This window comes from Pristis pectinata, chromosome 14 (assembly GCF_009764475.1).
Source record: "Pristis pectinata isolate sPriPec2 chromosome 14, sPriPec2.1.pri, whole genome shotgun sequence".
In the NCBI taxonomy this organism is placed as follows: Eukaryota; Metazoa; Chordata; class Chondrichthyes; order Rhinopristiformes; family Pristidae; genus Pristis; species Pristis pectinata.
This window is the reverse complement of record NC_067418.1, coordinates 48,571,371-48,599,078: the sequence shown is the minus strand read 5'-3', so window position 1 is coordinate 48,599,078 and position 27,708 is coordinate 48,571,371. Positions and strand designations below refer to the sequence as shown.

The 27,708-nt window shown below is 46.2% G+C and overlaps 3 protein-coding genes across 11 annotated transcripts in view; 2 read left to right on the top strand and 1 right to left on the bottom strand.

Moving 5' to 3' along the window:
- The window catches only part of LOC127577687 (lysosomal acid phosphatase-like), a 281,423-nt gene that overhangs the window by 50,131 nt on the left and 203,584 nt on the right, over positions 1-27,708 (bottom strand). The gene's annotated exons all lie outside the window — the stretch shown is intronic.
- Positions 1-27,708, top strand: part of LOC127577686 (lysosomal acid phosphatase-like) — a 265,300-nt gene that overhangs the window by 122,921 nt on the left and 114,671 nt on the right. The gene's annotated exons all lie outside the window — the stretch shown is intronic.
- Positions 1-27,708, top strand: part of LOC127577688 (lysosomal acid phosphatase-like) — a 50,013-nt gene that overhangs the window by 2,225 nt on the left and 20,080 nt on the right. Inside the window, exon 2 of the mRNA XM_052029124.1 lies at positions 26,537-26,632. Coding sequence (XP_051885084.1) covers positions 26,537-26,632 — 96 coding nt within the window. The remainder of the gene's footprint in view (positions 1-26,536; positions 26,633-27,708) is intronic.

Below are 27,708 nucleotides of genomic sequence, written 5' to 3'. Positions count from 1 at the left end.
CAATACCACCTATTTTAGTTTATCAACAAACTTACTAACTGTGCCCTGTAAATTCACCTCCAGATCGTTTGTACAAATGATGAACAACAATGAGCCCAGCGCCGATCCCTGTGGCACACCAGTAGTTAGAGGCGTCCAGTCCCAACAACAAGCTTCCATCTTCACCCCCTGCTTTCTACCATCCAGCCAAATTATGTCTCCACAGTGAGCTCTCCCTGGATCCCATGCAATCTGACCTTCCAGACTATCCTTCCATGCAGGACCTTGTCGATGTAGACAGTGGCCACCACCCTGTCCCCATCAATCCTCTTGGTTACCTCTTCAAAGAAACTTTTAGCAGATTGTCACCTCTGGTCCAGCCTGCCTCTCATACCTGTTGCTCTCTCCCCCATGCATTCTCACTCTGCTGTACTCCGTCCCTTAATCACGTTCTCTCTCCACTCAGTTGCTTCAACTCCACCTGCCCCTTTTATTCAACCCCCCTCCCCTCCCCTTCCCCGACCACCCAGATCCAATTCTCCTCCATTCGCAATGTAACACTGATCTCTGTTTCACAACCTTCCTCCCGCCTGGAATGATGTTGAGGTGGTTGGTCGGGGGTGACGGTGATTTCTGCAGGCACATCATTCCGTGTGTGCCATAAGAAGATGTCGTGCCTGTGAGGGTGGCCCGAGCCGAATCAACCCGAGCCTTTGATGTGCTCTCTGGAGCGATTGAGGTGGGTGTATGTGACCCTGCAGATTTCAGATAGGATCACTGAACATGACTCCTTTTATCCCCCCCACCCCCCTTTCCCCCGCACCAACCGTCCCTGTAATGTCTGTGACTTTTGGCCTAAAGCAGGTAGTCAGTGGGATCAGCATGGACAAACTGATCCAAATGGCAATTTGTCAGTTAAGATCAATTGAAGGGTTCAAGGTGCAGCGCAATAGTTATCAGCACGTGCAAACTGCCCTCGTAGAGGTCTCTAACAGCCTGCAGAGCTCTGACCTTTGTGTGAGTTGTCTTTGAAGCACAGAGACGTTTGGCATGTGACTGTCAAATAATTGTATCATCATTTGCACTGACAGTGCAGAACCAGGCATCGCAAGAGGATTGAGGATTCCTGTTTCCTCCTGCAAACTTGTCAGGCACGCCAGTAAATTTTTGGGAGTGGCACAACGTGGCCACTTCTGAGTTCCAGTCCCGGTTAAGGCCACTTTCAGTGGCACAGTGCTGTAAAAATCCACAGCAGCCAGTCAAACGTCATTGCTGGTGGACTTGTCTTAGAGTTGGTGCAGTGCAGCTTCACTGAAATAATTCTCAGGATGAGGAAGTTGCTCAAAGGAGAGATTAAGATTGACCAATGGTCACTGGTGTTTCAGAGGACAGGAGGTGATCTCAAAGTCCAAGTCGAATTTATTGTCACGTGCACAAGTACGTGTATGCGCAGGTGCAATGAAAAACTTACTGGCAGCAGCATCACAGGCACATAGATCTGAAAAGGTGGGTGCTGTTTCCTCTGGCTGGAGAGAATGGATCCAGGGCATAGTCTCAGGACAAAGGGTCCTCGGAAGGAGGAATGTCTTCTTCCTAAGGCTCTGTTATCTGATTTTTTTTCTTCTCCTTCCTGACGTCGGCCAATGTTCCGTTGTTGAGTACATTTCAAGGTGCAACCGATTGGAATTTTGAACAATGCAAGAATTGGAGGAGATTTGGGAGATGGACAAGGCACAGGATTGGGCATAATCTTACTAAATGATGGAGTGCAGAATTGAGGGGCCATATAACCTACTGTTAGTCCATAAACTGTTGCAGCTGCCACACTGACAGTGCAGCACTTCCTGACCACTGCACTACACTGCCAGAATAAATGTCATGGCCAAATCCAAAGGTAACGTTTGAACCTAAAACCTAACTCTGAGTGCAATACTGCTGAGCCAAGGGTTACTTGGGAAATGATGGTTCATTCCCTTCTACGCAATAGGCACGGTAGTGTAGTGGTTAGCATAATGCTTTACAGTGCCAGGTACCTGGGTTCAATTCCGGCCACTGTCTGTTAAGGAGTTTGTCCGTTCTCCCCGTGTGTCTGCATGGGTTTCGTCCGGGTGCTCTGGTTTCCTTCCACATTCTAAAGACGTACGGGTTAGGAAGTTGTGGGCGTGCTATGTCGGCGCCAGAAGCCTGGCGACACTTGTGGGCTGCCCCCAGAACACTACGCAAAAGATAGATTTCACTGTGTGTCTCGATGTACATGTGACTAATAAAGAGATCTTATCTTATAATTTGGGATCTTCTGCATGAGCTTCTACACTGCTTCAAAACCCTTGTCATCGTTAACTGAAGGAACCATAGAACCGTACAGCACAAAACAGGCCCTTTGGTCCACCATGTGGTGCCATCCATCAAACCACCCTCACACTATCTAACCCCTTCCTCCCGCATATCCCTCTATCTCACATTCCTCCATATGCCTATCCAACAAACTCTTGAACCTGTCCAATGTATCTGCCTCCAGCACCATTCCATGCACCAACCACTCTCTGGGTGGAAAAAACTCCCCCTGACATCTCCCCTGAACCTCCACCCATAACCTTAAAGCCACACCCTCTTGTCTTGAGCATTGGTGCCCTGGGAAGGAGGCGCTGACTGTCTACTCTATCTGTCTGCTGTTTATCTGAACTCGCAGATAAAATGCTGTGGTTTTTTTGTTTCTATCTTGTGAGTGAAGACAAATAAGAAATTTCTAGTAAGGAAGGTTTGCCTGACGTTGTGATCATTTGAGAAATTCCCAAGCTGCTGAGAGTGGGTTTCATTAATGTACACATTGAAAGCATGACCATCTCTGGAGAAAATGATTTGAGGGAGGTATTTTTACTTTAATGAAACACCTTCGGGAGAAAGGTGGAAGACTGAATGATAAGCTGATGTGGTTAACCAAGGGTGTGGCTGGTGTAGTAAGAGCATACAGGGGAGGCAAAGGATGGGAATTGATCAGTAATTGAGATTAGAAATGCCAGGAGAGTGGGAAGCAGAAAAAGAGAGTGCAGCATAAAATCTTAAGGGTAATGAAGTGTTGTTACGAGGCGCAGGAGAAAGAGGTGGCCGAGATCGAGAGCACTTTGGAGAAGTGGTGTCTCAGATGGCAGAATTGCTTTTTACCTTACCACTTTGAAAATAGTGGGCCTGAACTGGGGTTTGCAGTGAGAGGGAGAGAGCACCTCTTTAATTTGAGAAGGAAAGGCTCAAAGTTCATTGCATTCTTTCCAGAAGTTGCTAGAGGTGATGGGACCTAAGAGATGCTCTGTTCTCCCAGTAATGGCTCGCACAGCATATTGGCTGCCATTTCTGAAGGTCTTATTGATCAGGCAATTATGACCCATCATGAAAGGGGGATAAGAAACTAAAGTCTCAATTCGTTGCATTGCTGGAGTTTTTTTTTTGCAAGTGTGTGAGGATTTTTATGCAGTGAGTGCAGAACTTGTTCAGTGAGTCAACACCCCTCCCGGGAACCCTTCTCTGACAGCTGACTCTGCACACGGAGTAGAGCTCGCTGTCATGAAGAGATAAAGGAAGGTGTAGGGAAAAGTTCTGGAAGGGAATGGGGCCAGTGCTCCCAAACAGCTTCTGCACAATGTGGTGTGTCACCTCCACCGGGTGCCCCACTGTAAAGGTCCTCTGTAACATTGGCAGTGGTCTGCTAACCCTGGTGGAAGGATTTCAAGCTGTAGCCTAACCCGGTTGAAAAGGCCCAGCTAATTCCCAATCAGTTTGCTGAGCTGGATCAGTACCAGACTTGTTTCTCTGGGACAAGTCATGTCCTTGACTCTGGTGCTCTCCTCCGGCTTAAAGTAAAGGTAGTGTGTGCAGTATGCCAAAAATCAAGGATGTTCGGTCAGCCTCTTGTATAACTCTCCAGTGTCTCCAGACTCTGTCCCCATCAGCCTCTCACATACCTGATCCTTTGCCTGTTCTCACACCTTCCCTCCCATCTTGTGTGCACTTGAGACCCCACTCTCTGCTCTACCAACACAAATTAGGAACCCATGTAGGCCACTCATCCCTTCAAGCCTGCTTCGCCACTTCATAAGATCGTAGCTGATCCGACTGTAACCTCCAATTCACTTTCCCCTCTACCCGTGGAAACCTTTCACCTCATTCAAATAGTCAAAGGCTCCATTTCTGTTACTTGCCTCAACAGCCATCTTTGGACCATCTTGACCTTGAGGGACTGCCGAAGAAGAATTTGGTTGTTGGACCAAAAATTGCATTTAAAGTCCATGAGCTTTGACTTCAACTAGTACACTCTTTTTGGAATGCCAGAAGGTGCTTGTTATCTGTAATGCCCATAGATGTACCACTTCTCGGAAGTCAAACCAGGGGAGGACTTGTATAGTGAATGGTAGGGCCCTGGGGAGAGTTATGGAACAGAGAGATGTAGGAGTAGAAACACATAGTTCCCTGAGATCGGTGTCACAGATTAATAGGGTGGTGAAGAAGGCATTTGGCACGCTGACATAAGAGAGACTGCAGGTGCTGAAATCTGGAGCAACACACACACAAAATGCTGGAGGAACTCAGCAGGTCAGGCAGCATCTATGGAGGGAAGTGAACAGTTGACATTTAGGGTCCGAGACCCTTCGTCAGGACTGGAAAGGAAGAAGCACGCTGGCCTTCGTCAGTCAGGGTATTGAGTGTAGAAGTTGGGACGTTACGTTGCAGTTGTACAAGATGTTAGTGCTGCTGCAGCTGGAGTATTGTGTACAGTTTCGGTCGCCCTGTCATAGGAAAGACGTCATTAAGCTGGAAAGAGTGAAAAAAAGACATGAGAATGTTGCCAGGACTAAAGGGCCTGAGTTATAGGGAGAGGTTGGCCAGGCTTGGACTTTATTCCTTGCAACGTTGGAGATGAGGGGTGATCTTATAAGAGGTGTATAAAATAATGAGGGGCCGAGATAGGGTCAATGTACACAGGACTTTACGCAGGGAAAAGAAACCCAAAAACAAGAGGGCATAGATTTGAGAGGGGAAAGATTTAAAAAGGACCTGAGGAGCACCACCTTCACGCAGAGGGTGGTGCGTGTATGGAACGGGCTTGCCAGAGAAAGTGGTAGAGGCAGGTACAATGACAACATTTAAAGGACATTTGGATAAGTAGATGGATAGGAAAGGTTTAGAGATATGTGGACAAACACGGGCAAATGGGATTAGTTTAGGTGGGCAACATGGTAGGCATGTTGGGCTGAAGGGCCTGTTTCCATGCTGTATTACTCTAATGACCCTGCAACACTGTCCGTGACGAGCCATCCTTTGCAAATCCGTGCCAGTGCTGTCGAGCTAACTGGGAACTTTCAACGTCTTTAGTCAGTCTGTCCTTAATTTAAAGACTTCAGTGATTTCCACACAACTGACGTTAGGCTAATTGGTCTATAATTCCCTGGTTTCTGTCTCTCTTCCTTTGTAAATAGTAGAGTAGGCATGCCTAATTTTCCAACCTGAAGGAATAGTTCCAAAGTGGAGAAATTAATATAATTTTAGTCGGAGCATCTACAGTGTTCTTGCCTACGTCTGTGGTGGCTGTAAAAGGTGGATCCAAAGGGGAATTGGGTGATGGAGGATATAATTCAGCCTTTCGTCCTTGTTCTGCCACTCATTAATCTGGCTGGATGAAATGAACACTTGGAACGTGAAGGAACTGGACTGAAATGATGTCTCTTTTGAAAATCCGCCATGGGCACAATAGTCCCTGCTGTAAGATACCATGAAGAAAGTCATGAGAGATCTTTCTGTGTTTGAGCGGAGGATACTGAAAGCTTTAAGGTACCGGGAATGTAGTGGGAGTGCAGAAGAAAACGAGAGTTAATAACCAAGCATGATTACCAGCAGCAGGAGGACAGCTTGTGGTCAGAATAGGGGAAGTGGTGTCTCAGAACTGAAGTGGCAGGATTGCTAAATTGTTTTCTTGTAACTGCCAGGTTGCTATTTACAAGAGATGGACAATTGAGTGTACATAGGATGCACTGTTGGCCTGAATAACTTCCTCTGTGATGTCGTATTCTATGAGCTTGACACAAGGGAGATTTTGGGGAACTTTAAAGCAAAGGATTTTGTTCTGGCAAGCATGTGTGCAGTTTACTGGTCTGAAGCTTCAGCTGCAGAATACAGTGTGTAGAGGGAACTTCACATCTGCAGCTGTAGAATATGCGAACTAGTCACCATGAAATTGTTCAGCTTGGCTGCACTCATGACACAGCTGTAAGGTCTTCCTCCATATCTAAGGCACACAGATTTGCCGACAAAGTGTACAGCATTTGTGTAGCCATTCACAGCTGAATATGGCTGCACTACCGAATGCTGTTGGATGCCATTTTAGTTTGCTAACATCATTGATTGCTTCCCAGGGTGATCCTGGAATAAAGATAAGTCCTCGCAGGAGACTGTAGATGCCGGAATCTGAAGCAAAATAAAACACTTTGCTGGAAGAACTCAGTGGATAAAGAAACATCGGGCGGTAGTGGGGGAGGGATGGTCAATGTTTCGGGTCGAGACCCTGCATCAGGCCTTACACTGTAGAGAGAAGATGGCCGGTGTAAAGAGGTGAGGGGGATGGTGGTAAGATGGGCTGGTAGGCGATAGGTGGAACCAGATAAGGGAGAGATGATGGGCAGATGGAATTGTCTGGGTTTCAAATCCTGGCTTTGTTTTACCGTGCACCATTGTCATACGTCCTCCTACCTTGTCTCTGACACCCTCCTGTTAGATGAGTACTGGTTGTGACTGTCAACTGAGTCACTGGAGAGATTCTGAAGCTGGTGATATAAATGGTCTTTATTCATCACGACGAGCAGGCATTCTCCTGGAGACCCTCTCAATCGAGTCTCCCTGAACACACAATACATCAAGTTTTTATGCTCTTAAGAACAAACGTAACAGCAGGTGATTCAATACAATTTCAGTATCTAGAATGGGATTGTTCACTTCAATATTCCATTGAGTTACACATCTACAATGGGAGACACCTCTGAATGTTCAAACACCTTCACTGGAACAAAGTAATTCACACGGATGGTCTAAAAGCTTCTGAGGACATACAACCCAGGCACCCAAAATTAATGCTGTGAGGGCTGACTCTCTGAACGCAAAAATATAGAGCATGAACATTACAGCACAGTACGGGCCCTTTGGCCCACAATGATGTGCCAACGTTTTATCTTGCTCTAAGATCTATCTAACTCTTCCCTCCCACATAGCCCCCCATTTCTCTATCATCCATGTGTCTATCTTAGAGTCTCTTAAATGTCCCTAATGTATCTGCCCCCACAGCCTTTGCTGGCAGTGCGTTCCACGCACCCGCCACTCTCTGCGCCAATCACCTTAAGATTGTGTCCCCTCGTGTTAGCCATTGTCGCCTTGGGAAAAAGTCTCTGTCCACTCGATCTATGCCTCTTATCATCTTGTACACCTCTATCAAGTCACTTCTCATCCTCCTTCTCTCCAAAGAGAAAAGCCCTAACTCGCTCAACCTATCCTCATAAGACATGCTCTCCAATCCAGGCAACATCCTGGTAAATTTCCTCTGCACCCTCTCTGAAGCTTCCACATCCTTCCTATAATGAGTTGACCAGAACTGAACACAATCCTCCAAGTGTGGTCTGACCAGAGTTCTATAGAGCTGCAACATCACCTTGCGGCTCTTGAACTCAATACCCCGACTAAAGAAGGGCAACACAACATATACCTTCTTCACAACCCTACCGACCTGTGCGGCAGCATTGAGGGATCTATGGATGTGGACCCCAAGATCCCTCTGTTCCTCCACACTGCTAAGAGTCCTGCCATTAACCTCGTATTCTGCCTTCAAATTCGATCTCCCAGTGTATCACTTCACACTTATCCGGGTTGAACTCCATCTGCCACTTCTCAGCACAGCTCTGCATTTTGTCAATATCCTGTTGTAATCTACAGCTTCTACACTATCCACAACACCACTAACCTTTGTATAATCAGCAAACTTACTAACCCACCCTTCCACATCCTCATCCAAGTCATTTGTAAAAATCACAAAGAGCAGGCATCCCAGAACAGATCCCTGCGGAACACCACTGGTCACCGACCTCCAGGCAGAATACGCTCCATCTACCACCACCCTCTGTCTTCTATGGGTGAGCCAATTCTGAATCCATACAACCAAGTTTCCCTGGATCCTATGCCTCCTGACTTTCTGAATAATCCTTCCATGAGGAACCTTATCAAACACCTTACTAAAATCCATGTACACTACATCCACTGCTCTACCTTCATCAATGTGCTTTGTCACATCCTCAAAGAATTCAATCAGGCTCGTGAGGCATGACCTGCCCCTCACAAAGCCATGCTGACTATCCCTAATCAGCCTAAGCTTTTCCAAATGCCCATAAATCCAGTCTCTGAGAATCTTCTCCAGTAATTTTCCCACCACTGAAGTAAGACTCACTGGTCTGTAATCCCCTAGGTTACCCCTACTCCCTTTCTTAAACAAAGGAACAACATTTGCCACCCTCCAATCATCTGACGTGGCCAGTGAGGACACAAAGATCATCGCCAATGGCGCAGCAATATCTTCCCTCGCTTCCCATAATAACCTTGGATATATCCTGCCCGGCCCCGGTGTTTTAATGTTTTTCAAAAGTTCCAGCACATCCTCTTTCCTCACGTCAACGTGCCCTAGCGTATCGGCCTGTCATACACCATCCTCACAAATGTCAAGGTCTCTCTCTCTGGTGAATACGGAAGCAAAGTATTCATTAAGGATTTCCCCTACCCCTTCTGACTCCAGGCACATGTTTCCTCTTTTATCTCTGATCGGTCCTACCCTCACTCTAGTCATCATCATATTCTTCACATACGTGTAGAACGCCTTGGTCCTACTTGCCAAGGACTTCTCATGCCCTCTTCTAGCTCTCCTAAGTCCATACTTAAGCTCTCTCCTGGCTACCTTGTAACTCTCCAGAGCCCAGTCTGATCCATGCTTTCTAAACCTCAGGTAAGCTTCTTTCTTCCTCTTGACAAGATATTCTACATCTCTTGTCAACCACAGTTCCTCCACTTTACCATCCTTACCCTGCCTCAATGGGACAAACCTATCCAGAACCCCAATCAAGTATTCCTTAAACAGCCTCCATATTTCTGCTGTGCACTTCCCCAAGAACGTCTGTTCCCAATTTACACTCCCAAGTTCCTGCCTAATAGCATCATAATTCCCCCTCCCCCAGTTAAATACTTTCCCATATCGTCTGCTCCTATCCCTCTCCAAGGCTATGGTAAAGGTCAAGGAGTTATGGTCACTATCCCCAAAATACTCTCCCACCGAGAGATCTGAAACCTGATCAGGCTCATTGCCTTGTACCAGATCCAGTATGGCCTCTCCTCTAGTCAGCCTGTCCACATGCTGTGTCAGGAATCCTTCCTGGACACACCTAACAAAATGCACCCCATCTATCCCCTTTACACTAAGGAGGTCCCAATCAATATTGGGGAAGTTGAAATCACCCATGACAACAACCCCGTTATTTTTGCACCTCTCCAAATTCTGCCTCCAGATCTGCTCCTCAGCGTCTCTGCTGCTATTGGGGGGTCCGTAGAATATTGCCAATGGAGGGATCGCTCCCTTCCTGTTTCTGACTTCTACCCACACTGATTCAGTGGACGATCCCTCCAGGACATCCTCCCTTTCTACAGCTGTGACACTGTCCCTGTCTACAGCTGTGACACTGTCCCTGATCAGCAAAGCCACTCCCCACCTCTTTTACCTCTGTACCTGTCCCTTTTGAAACATCTAAACCCTGGAATATGCAGCAGTCGTTCCTGCCCTTGCGACAGCCAAGTCTCTGTAATGGCCACCACGTCATACCTACCCAAGCTCTAAGTTCATCAGCCTTGTTCCTGCTACTCCTCACATTAAAGCAGACACACTTCAGCCCATCCAACTGACTGCGATTTTGCCCTTTCAACTGCCTATCCTTCCTCAGTCTTCTTGCACTCTGCATCTAATGAAGCAACATCTGACCTATCACTCTGGTTCCCATCCCCCTGCCAAACTAGTTTAAACCCTCCCCAACAGTTCTCACAAACCTGCCCACAAGAATATTGGTCCCCCTCCAATTCAGGTGTAACCCATCCCTTTTGTACAGGTCGTACCTTCCCCAGAAGAGATCCCAATGATCAACAAATGGGAAACCCTGCCCCCTGCACCAATTTCTCAGCCAACTAATTGTCAGGCAAATATCCCAACTATTGACAGAGCAAATCTGCCTGTGACCATTTTTGATGTGCTAGGTGAGAACGTCAGTCTGGTCTGCAAGCTTCCTTGCACTCGGTCACAATGGTGCAGAATAATGTAGCTAGTGTATTGGTATTGGTTTATTATTGTCACTTGTACTGAGGTACAGTGAAAAACTTGTCTTGGATACTGATTGTACAGGTCAATTCATTACACAGTGCAGTTACATTGGGTTAGTACAGAGTGCATTGATGTAGTGCAGGTAAAAACAATAACCGTACAGAGTAAAGTGTCACAGCTACAGAGAAAGTGCAGTGCAGTAAGGTGCAAGGTCACAACAAGGTAGATCGTGAGGTCAGAGTCCATCTCATCGTATAAGGGAACCGTTCAATAGTCTTATCACAGTGAGGTAGAAGCCGTCCATAAATCTGGTGGTATGTGCCCTCAAGCTCCTGTATCTGATGTTGCCTGGTCTGATGTAGGCCAATTAACACCCCACCATTGTTTTACAGTTGGCTGATGCATACCAGAACGTCTCATCATCACATCACTTTGCAAACCCCATCCCTTGAGCAGCCAGCCCCCTGCTATGGGCCAGCAGTCTGTGCTCTGTAGGCAGTGCTGTTTGTTTACAAAGCTGTCCTTTTAACTTCAAACTGATTACAGTTTGCAATTTACATTAAGAACTGAAGACTGGTTCTTGTTTGAATTGATGCCTGGTATATACATATAATTCCATAACTCCCGAATCCCTAAAAGGTACAAGAGCCTTGTTGGCTTTTGATACAAAGGTTAAGATGACATCAAACATTTGCTGAAAACTCTCAACTGTGCAACCAGCTTCTCTGGAGAGAGAAATGTTTCAGGGGCGATGACCTTATGCCATGAAATGTTACCGCTGTTTCTCCCTAAAGGTGCTGCCTGACCTGCTGAGTATATCCAGTATTTTAGAGTCAGAGTCTTGCAGTGAAAGAAAAAACAATGCCTTTTGGCCCACCAAATTGATGGTAACCATCGACCGCCCATTTACACTAATTCCATTTCATTCTCCCCACATTCCATCAACAACCCCTGAATCTATCACTCGCCTACACACTTAAGGTCAACTTACAGCGGCCGATTAACCTGAGAACCTGCACGTGTTTGGGATGTGGGAGGAAACTGGAGCACCCGGGGGAAGCCCATGTAGCCACAGGGAAAACATGCAAACTTCACACGGATAGCGCCGGAGGTCAGGATTGAACCCGTGTCTCTGGTGCTGTGAGACAGCGGCTCTACTACCTGTGTCACTGTGCTGCCTTTGTTTTGGAACAGAGGCAGCTGGGCGGAGACTTAATGGAGGTGTCTCAATTTTGAGGCACGTAGATGAGTAGTTCCTGTTTATATCTCATAGCAGAAGGGTCGAGAGCCTCTGGGCATATTTGTTGAAATGTTTGGTGGTAGGTTTAAAGGGGACGAGTACTGGTGCTGCCTGAGAGGTAGAAACCCTTTCTGCATTTAAATACTGCAGTAAAGCTCCAATAATCTACTACCTGACCAATCAGAAATCCCAATGGTTTGGCATCCGGCTCAGAGGTGATGTTTTCTGGGATCTCCGGAAACTGATAGTGCAGCTGTTAGCGTAACGCTTCACAGCGCCAGTGACCCAGGTTCAAATCTGGCCACTGTCTGTAAGGAGTTTGTACATTCTCCCCATGTCTGCGTGGGTTTTCTCCGGGTGCTCCAGTTTCCTCCCACATTCCAAAGACGTAAGGGTTAGGAAGTGGCGGACATGCTATGTTGGCGGCAGAAGTGTGGCGACGCTTGCGGGCTTCCCCCAGAACACTATGCAAAAAGATGCATTTCGATGTACATATGACTAATAAAGATCTTATCTTCAGGGCCCCTGCACTCCCTTTTTACCTTACCTGGTTCTCTGGAGGAGTTATTATAATGCTGTGAAACATTTTTTTAAAAAAGTGAATTAGAAGTGTGTTGAGGTATTGATAGTAACATCCAGTAATCCAGAAAATCTGCCAGTCTGGCACCACCAATGTCCTGAGCAAGCCAGATTATTGGAGTTTTACTGTAAGTGGATACAGGGTGTAGTGGGGATTAGGCTTGGTAAGTCTTTCTTGACCAGTGCAGGGAGAATGGGTTGAATGCTCTCCTGTGTCATAAATTCTTTGTTTTTCTGTTCCACCAGACCAACTACCCCTGTCGCATTCTTCCTGCTCCCAAGTCCACCGGGTGAAGTCCTCAAGGCCACCTTACCCCTGAAAGCTCTTTGTTCTCCATTTCCTTTCCTTTCTCCTCTTCATCCTCAGGAGTTTATTTCCTTTGAGGTGTAACTTCTTGCTCCCTTGATCCTTTTCCCACTAATTGCAGACCACCCAGCTTTTCTTCCAGTCCCCATGTTAGCCCATCTGCTGAATCTGTACCTCAGAAAGAGGCCGTTTGGTACATCGTGCTGACTGAAGACTATTATCAAGCCTACTCCCACTTTCCAGCTGTTGAAGGTTATGCCTTTTCAAGTTTTTTCTTTTTCAATCTTTTCATTAGTTTTCAAGTTAATACAGATTAATATATAACATCAATGTTTGTACATGTAATACAAAGAGATCAGGAGAACAATCATGGCATAGATAATCATAAAGAACAATAAAATATAAAAGAAATCTGTAGATCCAATGATCTCTTAGTAAATGAATATTATATAAAAGAAAGAAAAGAAAAAGATTTTTTATATATATGAAAAGAGGAAAAATATCCCCAAATCAATAAGACAAATTATAAATAATATATCGAACCGAACTAAACAGAAATTTCAAAAAATAGGGGGGGAAAAAAAAGACTGGACTGAAATTTCTCAGTAGAAACAGAGCAATATTATGTGGTCAACTCTGTTCCTCTAAATTGAAAAGTTATTGAAAGGGGATCTATATTGTGTGAAAATATTGAATAAATGAACTCCAAATATCTTCAAATTTAAGCGACGGATCAACAGTACCACTCCTAATTTTTTCCAAGTTTAAACATGATATAGTTTGAGAGAACCATTGAAAAGTAATAGGGGGTATTGAATCCTTCCATTTTAAGCAAGATGGATCGTTTGGCCATTAATGTAACAATGGCAATCATACGGTTAGTGGAAGCAGATAAACGGCCAGAACAAGTTCTGTCTTCTCGGATAGTCCACCGAACATCTCGTTCAAATTTATCAATAGTTACCCTACTCCTCAAAAAAAAAGTTGACTGGGAACAGGGTACTAGTTTGCAAAGCTGGGGAAATCAAGGATTTTTCTTCAAATGTATTGTTTTGCTTTCATATCTGTCCCTATCTTTGCTTGAACTCCTTTGAATCCATTTCTTACTCCTGCCACAATACCAAAGAGGCCCTGATGCAAATGCACTGATGTAATCCTGCGTGAGTGTGACAAAGGTTACCACTAATCATCCTTTTTGAACTGCCTGCAATTTTTGTGGGCATTTCCACCCCCCATAAATTTTGTGTCAGAGGATGTCTACTATTTCTTACTTGCCTTTGACAATACCATCAGCACAAAAAAAGTGCACTGACATCTGACCGGTAGTTCTTTCTGGAAATTGTCAGATTGCTTCTCTGATGTCCTGGACTGGCTAAGCGGAAACTTGCTCCTGCTAAGGATCCACTGATCACCCGCCCACCCTTGCTCGCCCAATTCCCCCCGCCCCCACCTTTTTTATACTGGCTACCTCCCCCTTTTCTTTCCAGTCCTGATGAAAGGTCTTGACCCGAAAGATAGACTGTTCATTTCCCTCCATAGATGCTGCCTGATTTGCTGAGTTCCTCCAGCTCCTTTGTGTGATGCTCCTGCTAGGTATTCATGTGTTGTCATTGGCTTTGGTGGCTGCCATAAGCTCTGAAGTTCTGTCTCACTCCTTTGTAATAGGAAACTGAAGCAGGGTGTTGGGATCCTGGGTGTTACATTTAGCCCCAATGAGATTTGGCACGGTAGTGTAGCAGTTAGTGTGACGCTATTACAGCGCCAGTGACCCAGGTTCAATTCCGCCGCTGTCTGTAAGGACTTTGTACATTCTCCCTGTGTCTGTATGGGTTTCTTCCAGGTGCTCCGGTTTCCTCCCATGTTCCAAAGATGTACAGTTTAGGAGCTGTGGGTGTGTTATGTTGGTGCCGGAAGCGTGGCAACACTTGCGGGCTGCCCCCCAGCACATTCTCAGTAATGCAAAAAGAGGCATTTCACTGTGTGTTTCGATGTACGTGTGACTAATAAATATACAGGTCTGCTCCGTCACGAAGACCACATTTCCACTTCAACAACGTTGCCTTGTTCTGCCCTGCCTTTGCTCACCTGATGGACTCCTGGCCAACCTCCCTTGTTCTACTCTCTGTAAACTTAAAGTCACCTAGAAGTCTACTGCTGGGGTGCTGACTTGCACTGGTCCACTTCTCCCTCAACTCCTGCTTTACCTCTGTTCATCTGACCTCCATTGGCTGCCAGAGTTTGGAATTCACCTCTTTGTCTTCAAATGGGTCCCTCTCCTCAGTATCTCTAGTCTTTCCCCCGCACTTGAAATATCCAAGAAATCAGTGTTCCTTAAATTTAATTGGTCCAGCATTGGTAGCCGTGTCTTCAACAGCCAAAGCACGAGAGAGTGGAATTGTGTGTCTAATTATAGAGTTATATAGCATGGTAACAGGCCCTTCGGTTCACAGAGTCCCCACCAACCAATTATACTCATTCCACATTTATCCATTCTTCCCCACATCACCATCAACTATCCGCAGTTTCACCCACTCGCGCTGTGGGCAATTTGCCACAGCCACTGAACCCACCGATAAGCAAACTGTGTCGTCGTGTCAATTCTCCAGGTCTTTGCCTCTTTGCTCCTTTCATTTGAAGTTCCTGTGAGAAGCAGTGACGTTTTCACTACATTAAAGGAGTAAGAGTAAACACAACTCCGAGCTGTGGATTTTACTCTGTTGTGCTGGAAACCACAAGCCCCCCGTAGTCTTTCTCCTTCTGATCCACACCGGTTCTCCCCAGCCCCCCTGTCATCCAGTTTTGTTACTGTCTGCTGGGTCTCCTCTCCCCTACCCCAGATGGTTCCATCCGCCCGTCATCCCTCCCTTATGTGGTTCCACATTGCCTTCCTTACTTATCAGATTCCTGCAGCTGCAACCTCACGGGTCTCCACTTACCACTTTCCACCCTCCTCCCCCCGGCCCCACCCCCCAGCTGACTCCATCTGACCCCCTCCTTTCTCTTTCTCTCTCTTTACCAGCCACCGCCTCCCACTTTCACCCTGCCCCGTACCCCACCTGGCTCCATATCCATCAACCCCTTCCCCGCTTGTTTCCATCTGCCAGCCCTCGCCTCGCCTTGCCTCGCCTCGCCTCGCCCCCTCTGCTCCCCTCCCCATCCTGGCCATCTCCCCTCTACACTCTCAGTTCTGATGCAGAGGTCTTGACGTGAAATGTGAACTGTTCCACTGCCTCCACAGATGCTGCCTGACTCAGAGTTCCTCTAGCAGTTTTTTTTATTGAAAATTTTCTTCCTGCTTCCTGAGTTGACTTAATTCTTTCCCCTCTGTTTCACGGCACAGTAGCATAGCAGTTAGCGCGACGCTATTACAGCACCAGCGATCGGGGTTCGATTCCCACTGCTGTCTGTAAGGAGTTTGTACTCTCTCCCCGTTTCTGCGTGGGTTTCCTCCAGGTGCTCCGGTTTCCTCCCACATTGCAAAGACATTTGGGTAGGTTAATTGGGTTTAAAATGGGCGGTGTGGACTCGTTGGGCCGCAAGGGCCTGTTACCATAGAACCATACAGCACAAAACAGGCCCTTCGGCCCACCGTGTCGTGCCGTCCATCAGACCACCCTCACACTACCTAACCCCTTCCTCCCGCATTTCCCTCTATCTCACATTCCTCCATATGCCTATCCAACAAGCTCTTGAACCTGTTCAATGTATCTGCCTCCACCACCACCCCAGGCAGTGCATTCCATGCACCAACCACTCTTTGGGTGAAAAACCTCCCTCTGACATCTCCCCTGAACCTCCCACCCATAACCTTAAAACCATGCCCTCTCGTTTTGAGCATTGGTGCCCTGGGAAGGAGGAGCTGACTGTCTACTCTATTCCTCTCAATATTTTATATACCTCTATCATGTCTCCTCTCATCCTCCTCCTTTCCAGTGAATAAAGCCCTAGCACCTTAAGCCTCTCCTCATATTCAATACCCTCCAATCCAGGCAGCATCCTGGTAAATCTCCTCTGCACCCTCTCCAATGCCTCCACATCCTTCCTATAATGAGGCCACCAGAACTGAACACAGTACTCTAAATGTGGCCTAACTAGAGTTTTGTAAAGCTGCATCATAACCTCGCGGCTCTTAAACTCAATCCCACGACTTATGAAAGCCAACATCCCATTGGCCGCCTTAACTGCTCTTTCCACCTGTGAGGCAACTTTCAATGAACTGTGAATATGAAACCCCAGATCCCTCTGCTCCTCCACACTGCCAAGTACCTTGCCGTTTACCCTGTACTCTGCCCTGGAGTTTGTCCTTCCAAAGTGTACCACCTCACACTTCTCCGGATTGAACTCCATCTGCCACTTGTCAGCCCAGCTCTGCATCCTATCAATATCCCTCTGTAAGCTCCGACAGCCCTCCACACTATCCACAACACCGCCTATCTTACTGTCGTCCGCAATCTTACTAACCCAGCCCTCCACCCCCTCATCTAAGTCATCTATAAATATCACAAAAAGTAGAGGTCCCAGAACCGATCCCTGCGGGACACCACTAGTCACTGCCTTTTAATCCGAGGGCACTCCTTCCACCACAACCCTCTGCTTTCTACATGCAAGCCGATTCCTAATCCACACAGCCAAGCTTCCTTGGATCCCTCGGCCTCTGACCTTCTGAAGAAGCCTACCATGAGGAACCTTATCAAACACCTTACTAAAATCCATGTAAACCACATCCACCGCACTGCCCTCATCAATCTTCCTGGTCACCTCCTCAAAGAACTCTATCAGGCTTGTGAGGCAAGATCCTCCCTTCACAAAGCCATGCTCGCTGTCCCTAATCAGTCCATGATTCTCTAGGTGTTCATAAATCCTATCCCTTAGAATCCTTTCTAACATCTTACCCACCACGGACGTGAGACTCACCGGTCTATAATTCCCTGGCCTATCCCTATTACCTTTTTTGAACAAGGGGACCACATTCGCAATCCTCCAATCCTCCGGCACCACCCCCGTAGACAACGAGGACTCAAAGATCCTTACCAGTGGTTCAGCAATCTCCTCCCTAGCCTCCCGAAGCAGCCTGGGGAAAATCCCGTCAGGCCCCGGAGATTTATCTGTCTTAATGTTATTTAACAACTTCAACACATCCTCTCTCTTGATATCAACAACCTCAAGAACATTACCCCTACCAGCACTCCCTTCCACATCATCAAGAGCCCTCTCCCTGGTGAATACTGAAGAGAAGTACTCATTGAGAACTTCTCCCACTTCCGCCGCCTCCAGGCAAATTCTCCCACCTGTGTCCTTAATCGGACCTACCTTCACCCTAGCCATCCTCCTTCCCTTCACATACTTGAAAAAGGCCTTGGGATTTTCCTTAACCCTACTAGCCAAAGCCTTTTCATGTCCCCTTCTAGCTCTCCTCAGCCCTTTCTTAAGTTCCTTCCTCGCTACCCTATATTCCTCACGGGCCCTGTCTGAACCTTGCTGCTTATACCTCACGTACGCTACCTTCTTCTCCCTAACAAGTCGTTCCACCTCTCTCGTCACCCATGGTTCCTTCACCCTGCCATTCCTTCTCTGCCTCACCGGGACATATTTATCCCTAACATCCTGCATAAGATCCTTAAATATCGACCACATCCCCATGGTACATTTTCCTTCAAAAAGGACATCCCAATTTACACTCCCAAGTTCTCTCCTTATAGCCTCGTAGTTAGCCCTTCCCCAATTGAAAAACCTCTTGTTCTCTCTGCACCTGTCCCTGTCCGTGACAATTTTAAAGGTTATGGAGCAATGATCACTGTCCCCCAAATGCTCACCCACCAATAGATCCTTCACCTGTCCCGGTTCATTTCCTAAAACTAGATCTAGCATGGCATTCCCTCTAGTCGGCCTGTCAACATACTGCGTCAGGAATCCCTCCTGGACACATTTAACAAATTCTGTCCCATCTAAACCTTTGGCACTAAGCAGGTTCCAGTCTATATTTGGGAAGTTGAAGTCTCCCATTATAACAACCCTGTTATTTATGCTTCTCTCCAAACACTGCCTGCCAATCTGCTCCTCTATATCTCTACTGCTACCGGGGGGCCTATAGAATACTCCTAGTAGAGTAACTGCTCCTTTCTTGTTCCTTAATTCCACCCATACGGACTCTAGAGATGATCCTTCTACAACATCCATCTTTTCCACAGCCGTAACAGTGTCTCTGACCAGTATCGCCACCCCTCCCCCTCTTCTCCCCCCTTCCCTATCCCTCTTAAAACAGCAAAAACCAGGAATATTCAATATCCACTCCTCTCCTGACGTCAGCCACGTCTCAGTAATAGCCACGATATCAGAGTCCCCCATACTTATCCAAGCCCTCAGTTCATCTCCCTTATTCCTGACTCTTCTTGCATTTAAGTAAACACACTTCAGTCCATCTACGTTACTACTTTTACAGCCTGTATTCTGCTTCTCCTTCCCCAAAGCCTCTCTACCTGTTTGATCTAACTTTTCCCCATTCCCTTCTTCCTCTGACCTACTCCTCCGGTTCCCTTCCCCCTCACACACTACGTAAATTTACCACGCCGTAAATAAAATTTAAAATAAAATTAAATTAAAAACCCTCTTCAGGCCAGGAGCCTCATACCCAACGTAAGTTATGGAGGCTGAATCCCTGAAGATGATCCTGACTCTGGGTTCTGGTCCCTGATGTCCCACTCCAATGCGAACCCTGGGGGCGGTGGGAGGACGTTCTGGCTGAAGAGAAAGTGATACCTCGTAGTGACTGCTTCTAATTATAAGAAGCGTGGACGGCCCATGTAAACATAAAGACATGGAGGTGATGGCAATTGGCCCTTTCTGCATATGTTGACTCTTTGAAAGAGCAGCCATGTTTAAACTCTCATTCCCTTGACTTCAAGTCAAACGTCTCAGATGATAAACTGATACCCAGCCTCGGAACTGCGGAAGCTCTGATATCTTGGGGGACTTAAAGGGCTGGATAGGAAGTGGATGAGACCATATTTGAAAATGAAGCTGAAAGTCTGAGGTGCCACTTAACTGGGAGTAAGTGTAGGTCAGCAAGCACTGGGCTATTGGCTGAACAAGACAGAGTATGAATTAGGATGTGACAGGACAGTAGAATAAGGGAATCCAGTCAGGTATATGAATACTTGAAGTTGGGGGGTGGGAGATCCATGAGCATATTTTTTTTCTAATAACTGTGGGCTCTGTAATGTAATGGACAGCATGTTGGACTTCTAATCATGTGTGCGCAAATAATTCAAAGGTTGTGGGTTTGAGTCCGACCTGAGTTGGTATTTAGGGCAGGAACAGTAGTGTGGCGGTTAGCGCGACGCTATTACAGTACCAGAGACCCGGGTTTAATTCCGGCCGCTGCCATTGAGGAGTTTGTACGTTCTCCTCATGTGTCTGCGTGGGTTTCCTCTGGGTGCTCCGGTTTCCTCGCACATTCCAAAGATGTATGGGTTAGGAAGTTGTGAGCATGCTACGTTGGTGCTGGCAGCGTGGCGACACTTGTGGGCTGCCCCCCACAACACTCTACGCAAAAGATGCATTTCACTGTGTGTTTCGATGTACATGTGACGAATAAGAGGTATCTTAAATAAAAAAAATGTGCAGATGCAGGAAATCTGAAACAAAAACAGGGATGGATGGAAGCACTCAGAAGGTCAGGCAGCATCTATGCAAAGATAGAGCGAACATTTTGGGTCAGATCGAGGAAAGTGAGAAAATGAGTTTGAGGGGAGGGATGGGGGGGCGGTGGATAGGACAATGTGTGATGGAGTGAGGTCACGGTTACTATTGGGATAAGCTGTTGATAAAGTTATCTGGTTCCTATGTTAGTGAGGGCAGAGAGAGAGAGCACGAACAAAGAAGCAGAAGAGCTGTTAACATTGGAGAGAGACAGCACAAAGAAACGTAAAAGCTGCAAAATGGGGAGCTGTAGGAAATGCCCAAAAGGTCGGGATGTGCCAGTGGAAAGGGATAATCTGAGTGACTATTACAGGTGGAAGACGTGTAGCAGAAGCGGCCAGTTCTGATGCAAACAGAAAAACAGCTTGCCTGAAGTTGTAGAGTTCAGTATTGAGTCTGGACAGCTGTAATGTGCCCAGACAGGAGATGACGTGCTGTTCCTCAACCTCACATTGAGCCTTGTCAATCAAAACAAACTGCAGATGCTAAGAATCTAATAGAGAAACAGATAATGCTGGAAACACTCAGCAGGTCAGGCAGCGTCTGTGGGAAGAGAAACAGAGTTAATGTTTCAGGTGGAAGACCACTTGTCAGTACTGGAAAGGAGATACAAGCCTGTGGAGCTGCAGGGAGGGAGGTGGTGGTGCTTCTGATAGGGTAAAACCAGGGTGACGGTGGGGATCGGCTGTGAACCAAGTTATCTGGTCACTGAGCGAATGGCAGCAGTCAGAGAGTGAGAAAATAGACAAAAGTAGGAGTGTGAAACGCAGGAGCAGGGAGACTCGTATGGCAGATCAGGCCGGACATTTTGGTATTGGTTTATTGTTGTCACTTGTGGCTCTGAGCATCTCACTGCTTTAAACTGCTCTGTCTGTGATGGGTATTACATTGGTAGCAGTGTTTCCCACATCCTTTTGCATCTGATGTGATTCTTGCTTCACATCAAAACTTCTGCCTTTGTTGCTGTGCTGTGACCATACACTGTTTTAACAAGTGCATTAAAGTGAGATATCTTTTTTAGTCACATGTACATCGAAACACAGTGAAATGCATCTTTTGCGTAGAGTCTTCTGGGGGCTGCCCGCAAATGTCGCCATGCACAGGGCTTGAAGTTTTTTGGTGCTGCTTGTTTCTAAAAATGGCAATGTGGCTGTTTTGTAGGCATGATTCAATGCTTGTTTTTTTCACAAGTTGAATTTTGAAAGTCAGTTAACCTGGGCACAAACTTGTTCTGCAGTGCCCTGATTAGGAAGGCACCAAAATTCCAATGATACGGCAAATTCTTTAACTGCTAATGTAATTGCTAATCTTACCTAACCTTCGGATTCTGGTCCTGAATGTGTAGCTTTGGTGCCAGTTTAAAGTAATTCTGCAATCTCTGTCATGAAAGGAATCCTCTAGCATCATGCAAAATGAAAGGTCTATCAATGTGCCGCATATAGCTGAGCTGATCACTGCTAACAAAATTGCTTTTGTGCATTCTTGTGTGGCTTCATTTTCAAGTGGGCACCATTTCACCCTCACTGTACACTTCAACAATATTGCTGGCCTAGAAAACATCTCCATCCCTGCACAAACTCGCAGACTTAAGGGCTCCCAGTGCAATCGCATAGGGTCTGTTGTACCGTTTTGCACTCATCTCATTGATCAATCCCAAACGTTAGCCTTTCATCCTCCTGTGCTCCAGCTTAAACTTTAGTCTCATGCTTCAGGTGTAAACGTTGAAATGACTTAGTTTGCCACTGAAAGTATACAGCCGCTTAATGTCTTCAACTTTAAAGAATGAAAGAATCTGGAGTACCAATCTTTCCTAGTGTATGTACCTTTGTGGAATGATAATGCAGTAATGTGCAGAGAAGCACAGAGCTCCAATAGCACTGGTAAATCCAGGGTTGCTCGAAGACTGGATGTATGTGCACCACAATACACGTGATCAAATCTGTCATGCACTTGTCACACTTAATTGTGTAGAGCCCCAAACCTTCTCTTAAGAACATTCACTGAGACATTGGAGGGCTTTCAGGTGAAATGTTCTCATCCTAACACCAGAAGGGAATGTTTATCATTCAGACAGTGATAGCCAGCTCCACCACTTTCATTTATGGGATACAGCCCTTCCATTAATTGCCATTGAAATGATTGCAAATGAATGGATTCAGTGCGGTCATCTTCCAGTTGCATCCAAGCTTAGGGCATTTTTAAAAAAAATACAGGAGGTTTATTTTTGAGGGGTAGAAGTCTTCAGACTATTCTGTTTTTTGCCGCACGTATGGCCTATTACAGTGCCTCAGACATTGGATCCCACTTGATTGCCACAGCTGGAGCCCCAATCCCTGCTGCTGGAACCCCCAGTTCCTGCTGATTCCCACCATCTCAGAGGCCTTAGAAACACTGGAGAGAAAGCAGAACCTACCCAACCTACTGATATCCGGGACTTCAGGTGACAGCTTTGCCTCAGGAACCTGCAGCTGGGCAGTTAAGAGCACTTGAATGAAAGCTGGTGTGTGAGAGTGAAATACAGATAGGGGGAGGGCCATGCATTGAAGGTCCAACCTCTCCCAAGCAGAAAGCTGGATTCACCGAAAGCCCCAGTTTGATTTTGATTTGTGGCCTGCTATCTGGGACACCATTCTTCTAGCTCCAACAAAGGCAAAGATTTTTCCTTTGCTCTATTTAAAAAGTATTGGCATTCTGTTATTGTTGGAGTCAACACTGCAATTCCCAAGCTGCGAGGCAGGATTTGAACTTTTCATTTCCAGCTCAATAGTCCAGACCTTTTGAATTAACTGTACAATCATTTGACCTCTGTCCTGCCTTGATTGTGCTATTCTACCTTCCTATCCTTAAGTCCCCATATTATTTTCAAACTTACCTCCAGCATTGGCCAAGCCCCCAGATTGTGAAATAGTCTCCAATTCCTTTTGCCTTTTTCTCAACAATCCCCAAACCTTGCCCTCTTTGACCAAGCTTTTACTCACCCATCTCTATATGGAGATGGGGTTTGGTGTAAAATGTCTCTTTTATTCCCCTCTCCCACGAGACCTGGGCCCCTTTACCTCCCTCTGCAAATGGATGCTCGAATTCCTCATTGAAGACCTCAATCAGTGAGGATCAGTAGCAACATCTCCTCCTAGCTGACTATCAACACAGATGGACCTCAAGGCTGCGTGTTTAGCCCCCTGCTCTTCTCTCTATACACACGCCACTGTGTGGCTAAGCACAGCTCCAATGCCATGTACAAATTTGCCGACGACACCAGTGTTTGGGCGAATCACAGGTGGGGACGAGTCAGCTCACCGGAGCGAGATGGGACACCTGGTTGAGTGGTGCCGCGACAACAACCTCTCGCTGAACGTCAGTAAAACTAAAGAGCTGATTGTTGACTTCAGGAAGGGGAAGAGGGTGAACATGCGCCAGTCTACATTGTGGGATCGGCAGTGGAGAGAGTCAGCAGCTTTAAATTCCTGGGCCCAACACATAGACACAAGGAAGGCGCTCCTGCGTCTTTACTTTCTTAGGAGGTTAAGGAGCCCTGGCTTGTCACCAAACACTGCAACAAACTTCTACATATGTACTGTTGGAAGTGTCCAGACTGGTTGCATCATGGTCTGGTACAGCAACCATAGAACCATACAGTACAAAAAACAGGCCCTTCGGCCCACCATTTTGTGCCGTCCATCAAACCACCCTCACACTATCTAACCCTTCCCTCCCGCATATCCCTCTATCTCAACTCGAATGCCTAAGAAAATATGAAGCTGCAGAGAGTAGTGGACTCAGCCCAAGGCATCATGGGCACATCCCTCCCACAGATGTAAGAAATCTGAAACAAAAACAGGGATCGATGGAAAGACTCAGCAGGTCAGGCAGCATCTATGGAAAGAAAGAGCTAACATTTTGACTCTGATCTAGGAAAGTGAGAAAATGAGTTTGGGAGGAGGGGTGGGGGGCGGTGGATAGGACAATGTGTGATGGAGTGAGGTCACGGTTACTATTGGGATAAGCTGTTGATAAAGTTATCTGGTTCCTATGTTAGTGAGGGCAGAGAGAGAGAGCACGAACAAAGAAGCAGAAAAGCTGTTAACATTGGAGAGAGACAGCACAAAGAAACGTAACAGCTGCAAAATGGGGAGCTGTAGGAAATGCCCAAAAGGTCGGGATGTGCCAGTGGAAAGGGATAATCTGAGTGACTATTACAGGTGGAAGACGTGTAGCAGAAGCGGCCAGTTCTGATGCAAACAGAAAAACAGCTTGCCTGAAGTTGTAGAATTCAGTATTGAGTCTGGACAGCTGTAATGTGCCCAGACAGGAGATGACGTGCTGTTCCTCAACCTCACATTGAGTCTTGTCAATCGAAACAAACTGCAGATGCTAAGAATCTAATAGAGAAACAGATAATGCTGGAAACACTCAGCAGGTCAGGCAGCGTCTGTGGGAAGAGAAACAGAGTTAATGTTTCAGGTGGAAGACCACTTGTCGGTGCTGGAAAGAAGATACAAGCCTGTGGAGCTGCAGGGAGGGAGGTGGTGGTGCTTCTGATAGGGTAAAACCAGGGTGACGGTGGGGATCGGCTGTGAACCAAGTTATCTGGTCAGTGAGCGAATGGGAGCAGTCAGAGAGTGAGAACATAGACAAAAGTAGGAGTGTGAAACGCGGGAGCAGGGAGACTCACGTGGCAGATCTGGACGGACATTTTGGTATTGGTTTCTTGTTGTCACTTGTGGCCCTGAGCATCTCACTGCTGTAAACTGCCCTGTTCATGATGTTCATTACATTGGTAGCAGTGTTTCCCACATCCTTTTGTATCTGACGTGTGATTCTTGCTTCACATCGAAACTTCTGCTTTTGCTGCTGTGCTGTGACCATACACTGTTTTCACAAGGGCATTAAAGTGAGATAAGTATCCTCTTTGACGTAGCTTTTACTCACCCATCTCTATATGGAGATAGGGTTTGGTGTAAAATGTCTCTTTTATTCCCCTCTCCCACAAGGTTTGGGCCCCTGTACCTCCCTCTGCAAATGGATCCTCGAATTCCTCATCAGCAGACCTCAGTCAGTGAGGATCGGTATCAACATCTCCTCCTAGCTGACCATCAACACAGACGCACCTCAAGGCTGCGTGCTTAGCTCCCTGCTCTACTCTCTATACACACGACTGTGTGGCTAAGCACAGCCCCAACATACAAATTCGCCGACGACACCAGTGTTTGGGCGAATCGCAAGTGGCGATGAGTCAGCTCACCGGAGTGAGATGGGACACCTGGTTGATGGTGCCACAACAACAACCTGTCGCTCAATGTCAGTAAAACTAAAGAGCTGATTGTTGACTTCAGGAAGGGGAAGAGGGTGAACACGCGCCAGTCTACATTGTGGGATCAGTGGTGGAGAGAGTCAGCAGCTTTAAATTCCTGGGCCCGACACATAGACACAAGGAAGGCGCTCCAGTGTCTTTCTTAAGAGGTTCAGCTTGTCACCAAACATGGCAACAAACTTCTACAGATGTACTGTTGGAAGTGTCCTGATTGGTTGCACCATGGTCTGGTACAGCAAGTCAAATGCGTAGGAATGCTAGAAGCTGCAGAGTGTAGTGGACTCAGCCGAATACATCATGGGCACATCCCTCCCCACCATCAGTAGTATCTACAGTAGGTGCTACCTCAAGAAGGCAACATCTATCATCAAAGATCTCCACCATCCAGGCCATGACATTTTCTCGCAGCTACCATCGGGCAGGAGGTACAGAAGCCTGAATTCCCACACCACCAGGTTCAAGACCAGCTACTTCCCTTCAACCATTCGGTTCTTGAACCAACCAGCACAACCCTAATCACTACAGTTTAGCAACACTACAACCACTTTGCACTAAAATGGACTTTTTCTTTTGTTCTAATTGAGTTCTTTCTTGTAAAGATTGTATATATGTTCAATTTGTTTTTCTTGTGAATGCTGCTTATCTGATGCTATGTGCCTGTGATGCTGCTGCAAGTAAGTTTTTCATTGCTCCTGTACTTGAGCATATGACAATAAGCTCGACTTTGACAGTTTGTCTTGGTGCCTCTAATGTTGGAATGAGAAGGTGCTTCACAAGAATGTGATTGTACAGAACCACACGCTCAACAGCATAATGAGATCATGGTGGGCAGGAGTGGGGGTGGTGTGGGAAGGAAGCTGAGAGAGAGAGTCTGGGACCAGGGGATAGAGGACAGAGGTATCACTGGTGGAGCAGTTAACAGCTTTTTTCTTTCTTTCTCTCCTCTCTCCACCACCCCCCGAACCCTTTTACTTCTTTTTCTCTTCCTTTATAGAGTGACAAATGATAAAATTCAGCCTTTAGTAACTCTGACTCTTTCCACAGGTTTATCGTCATGGTGATCGATCTCCTGCCAGAGGATACCCAAAAGATCCAATTACGGAGAAGGATTGGCCCCAAGGTTTTGGGCAGCTAACCCAGGTCAGTGACCTCTGTTCCTGCTCTCCTCCCGTTTTGACGCTTCCCGTAACCGAAGAGGCCATTTGGCCACTCGCACCCATTCTGTCGTTTAATGTCATCAGTGTGTTCTTTTCCCTCAGCACTAATATCCCACATTCCTAATAATTGAACTGTCCAACCATTGAGCCTTGTTAGATCTGGAGATGACGTTGACCAGACGGTTCTTTGGAGGCACAAATATTATAGTTACAGCCATTTTATTAGATGTTCATCATGGTCCAGGTCAGACAGGGCCAGCCTGTGCCAACAAGCAAGGCGAGTAAAGACGCAACGTAACAGTAACAAAGGAACTGAGCACATGCTCTCCTTTTATACCACAAACCAGTCTGGCCAGTTTTTACAATATATCTTTTACAATATTTTTATTAATTCTGCAAAGAAAATACAGAGTACATGAATCAAAAAGGTAAAAGTACTACTAAATACTTTGTGATCTCAAGTATGATTTAACACAGTACTTTATATTAATAATCACATGATAATTAATTAATAATGAACAAATTGGAATAATTTTATTATAAAAAAAATTCTAAACCCACTACCAAGACTGAAGATTTTTAATAAAGGACAAGGAAAAACCCTTGACATTTGGTGATATCAGCCAATATCTGTATTTTAGCCACCAAATCAAAGGTTTTGAAAGTAATTCGAAAAAAGGCCCTCCACAGCATTTGAAAATCTAAGCTAGATTCAGAAATTGAACAACGGATCTTCTGTGGATTTAGGTATGACATAACGTCCCGTAACCATTGGGCATGAGTAGGCGGAGTGACTTCCTTTCATTCCATTTAAGCAACACAGCCCTCCTGGCTGTGATAGAAATAAAAGTCAGAATGTGCAGGTCAGAAGCCTCAAATTATATATTTTTCTCCAACAATCCCAAATAATGCAGTCAGGGGATTAGGTTATAATTTATTTTAAAGAGCACAGAAAAAGTTTGAAACACCTCTGTCTGATATTGTTTTAAGGCTCTGACATGTCCAAAACATGTGAATTAAAGAAGCCTCTCCGTTATTGCATTTATCACAATAAGGGGA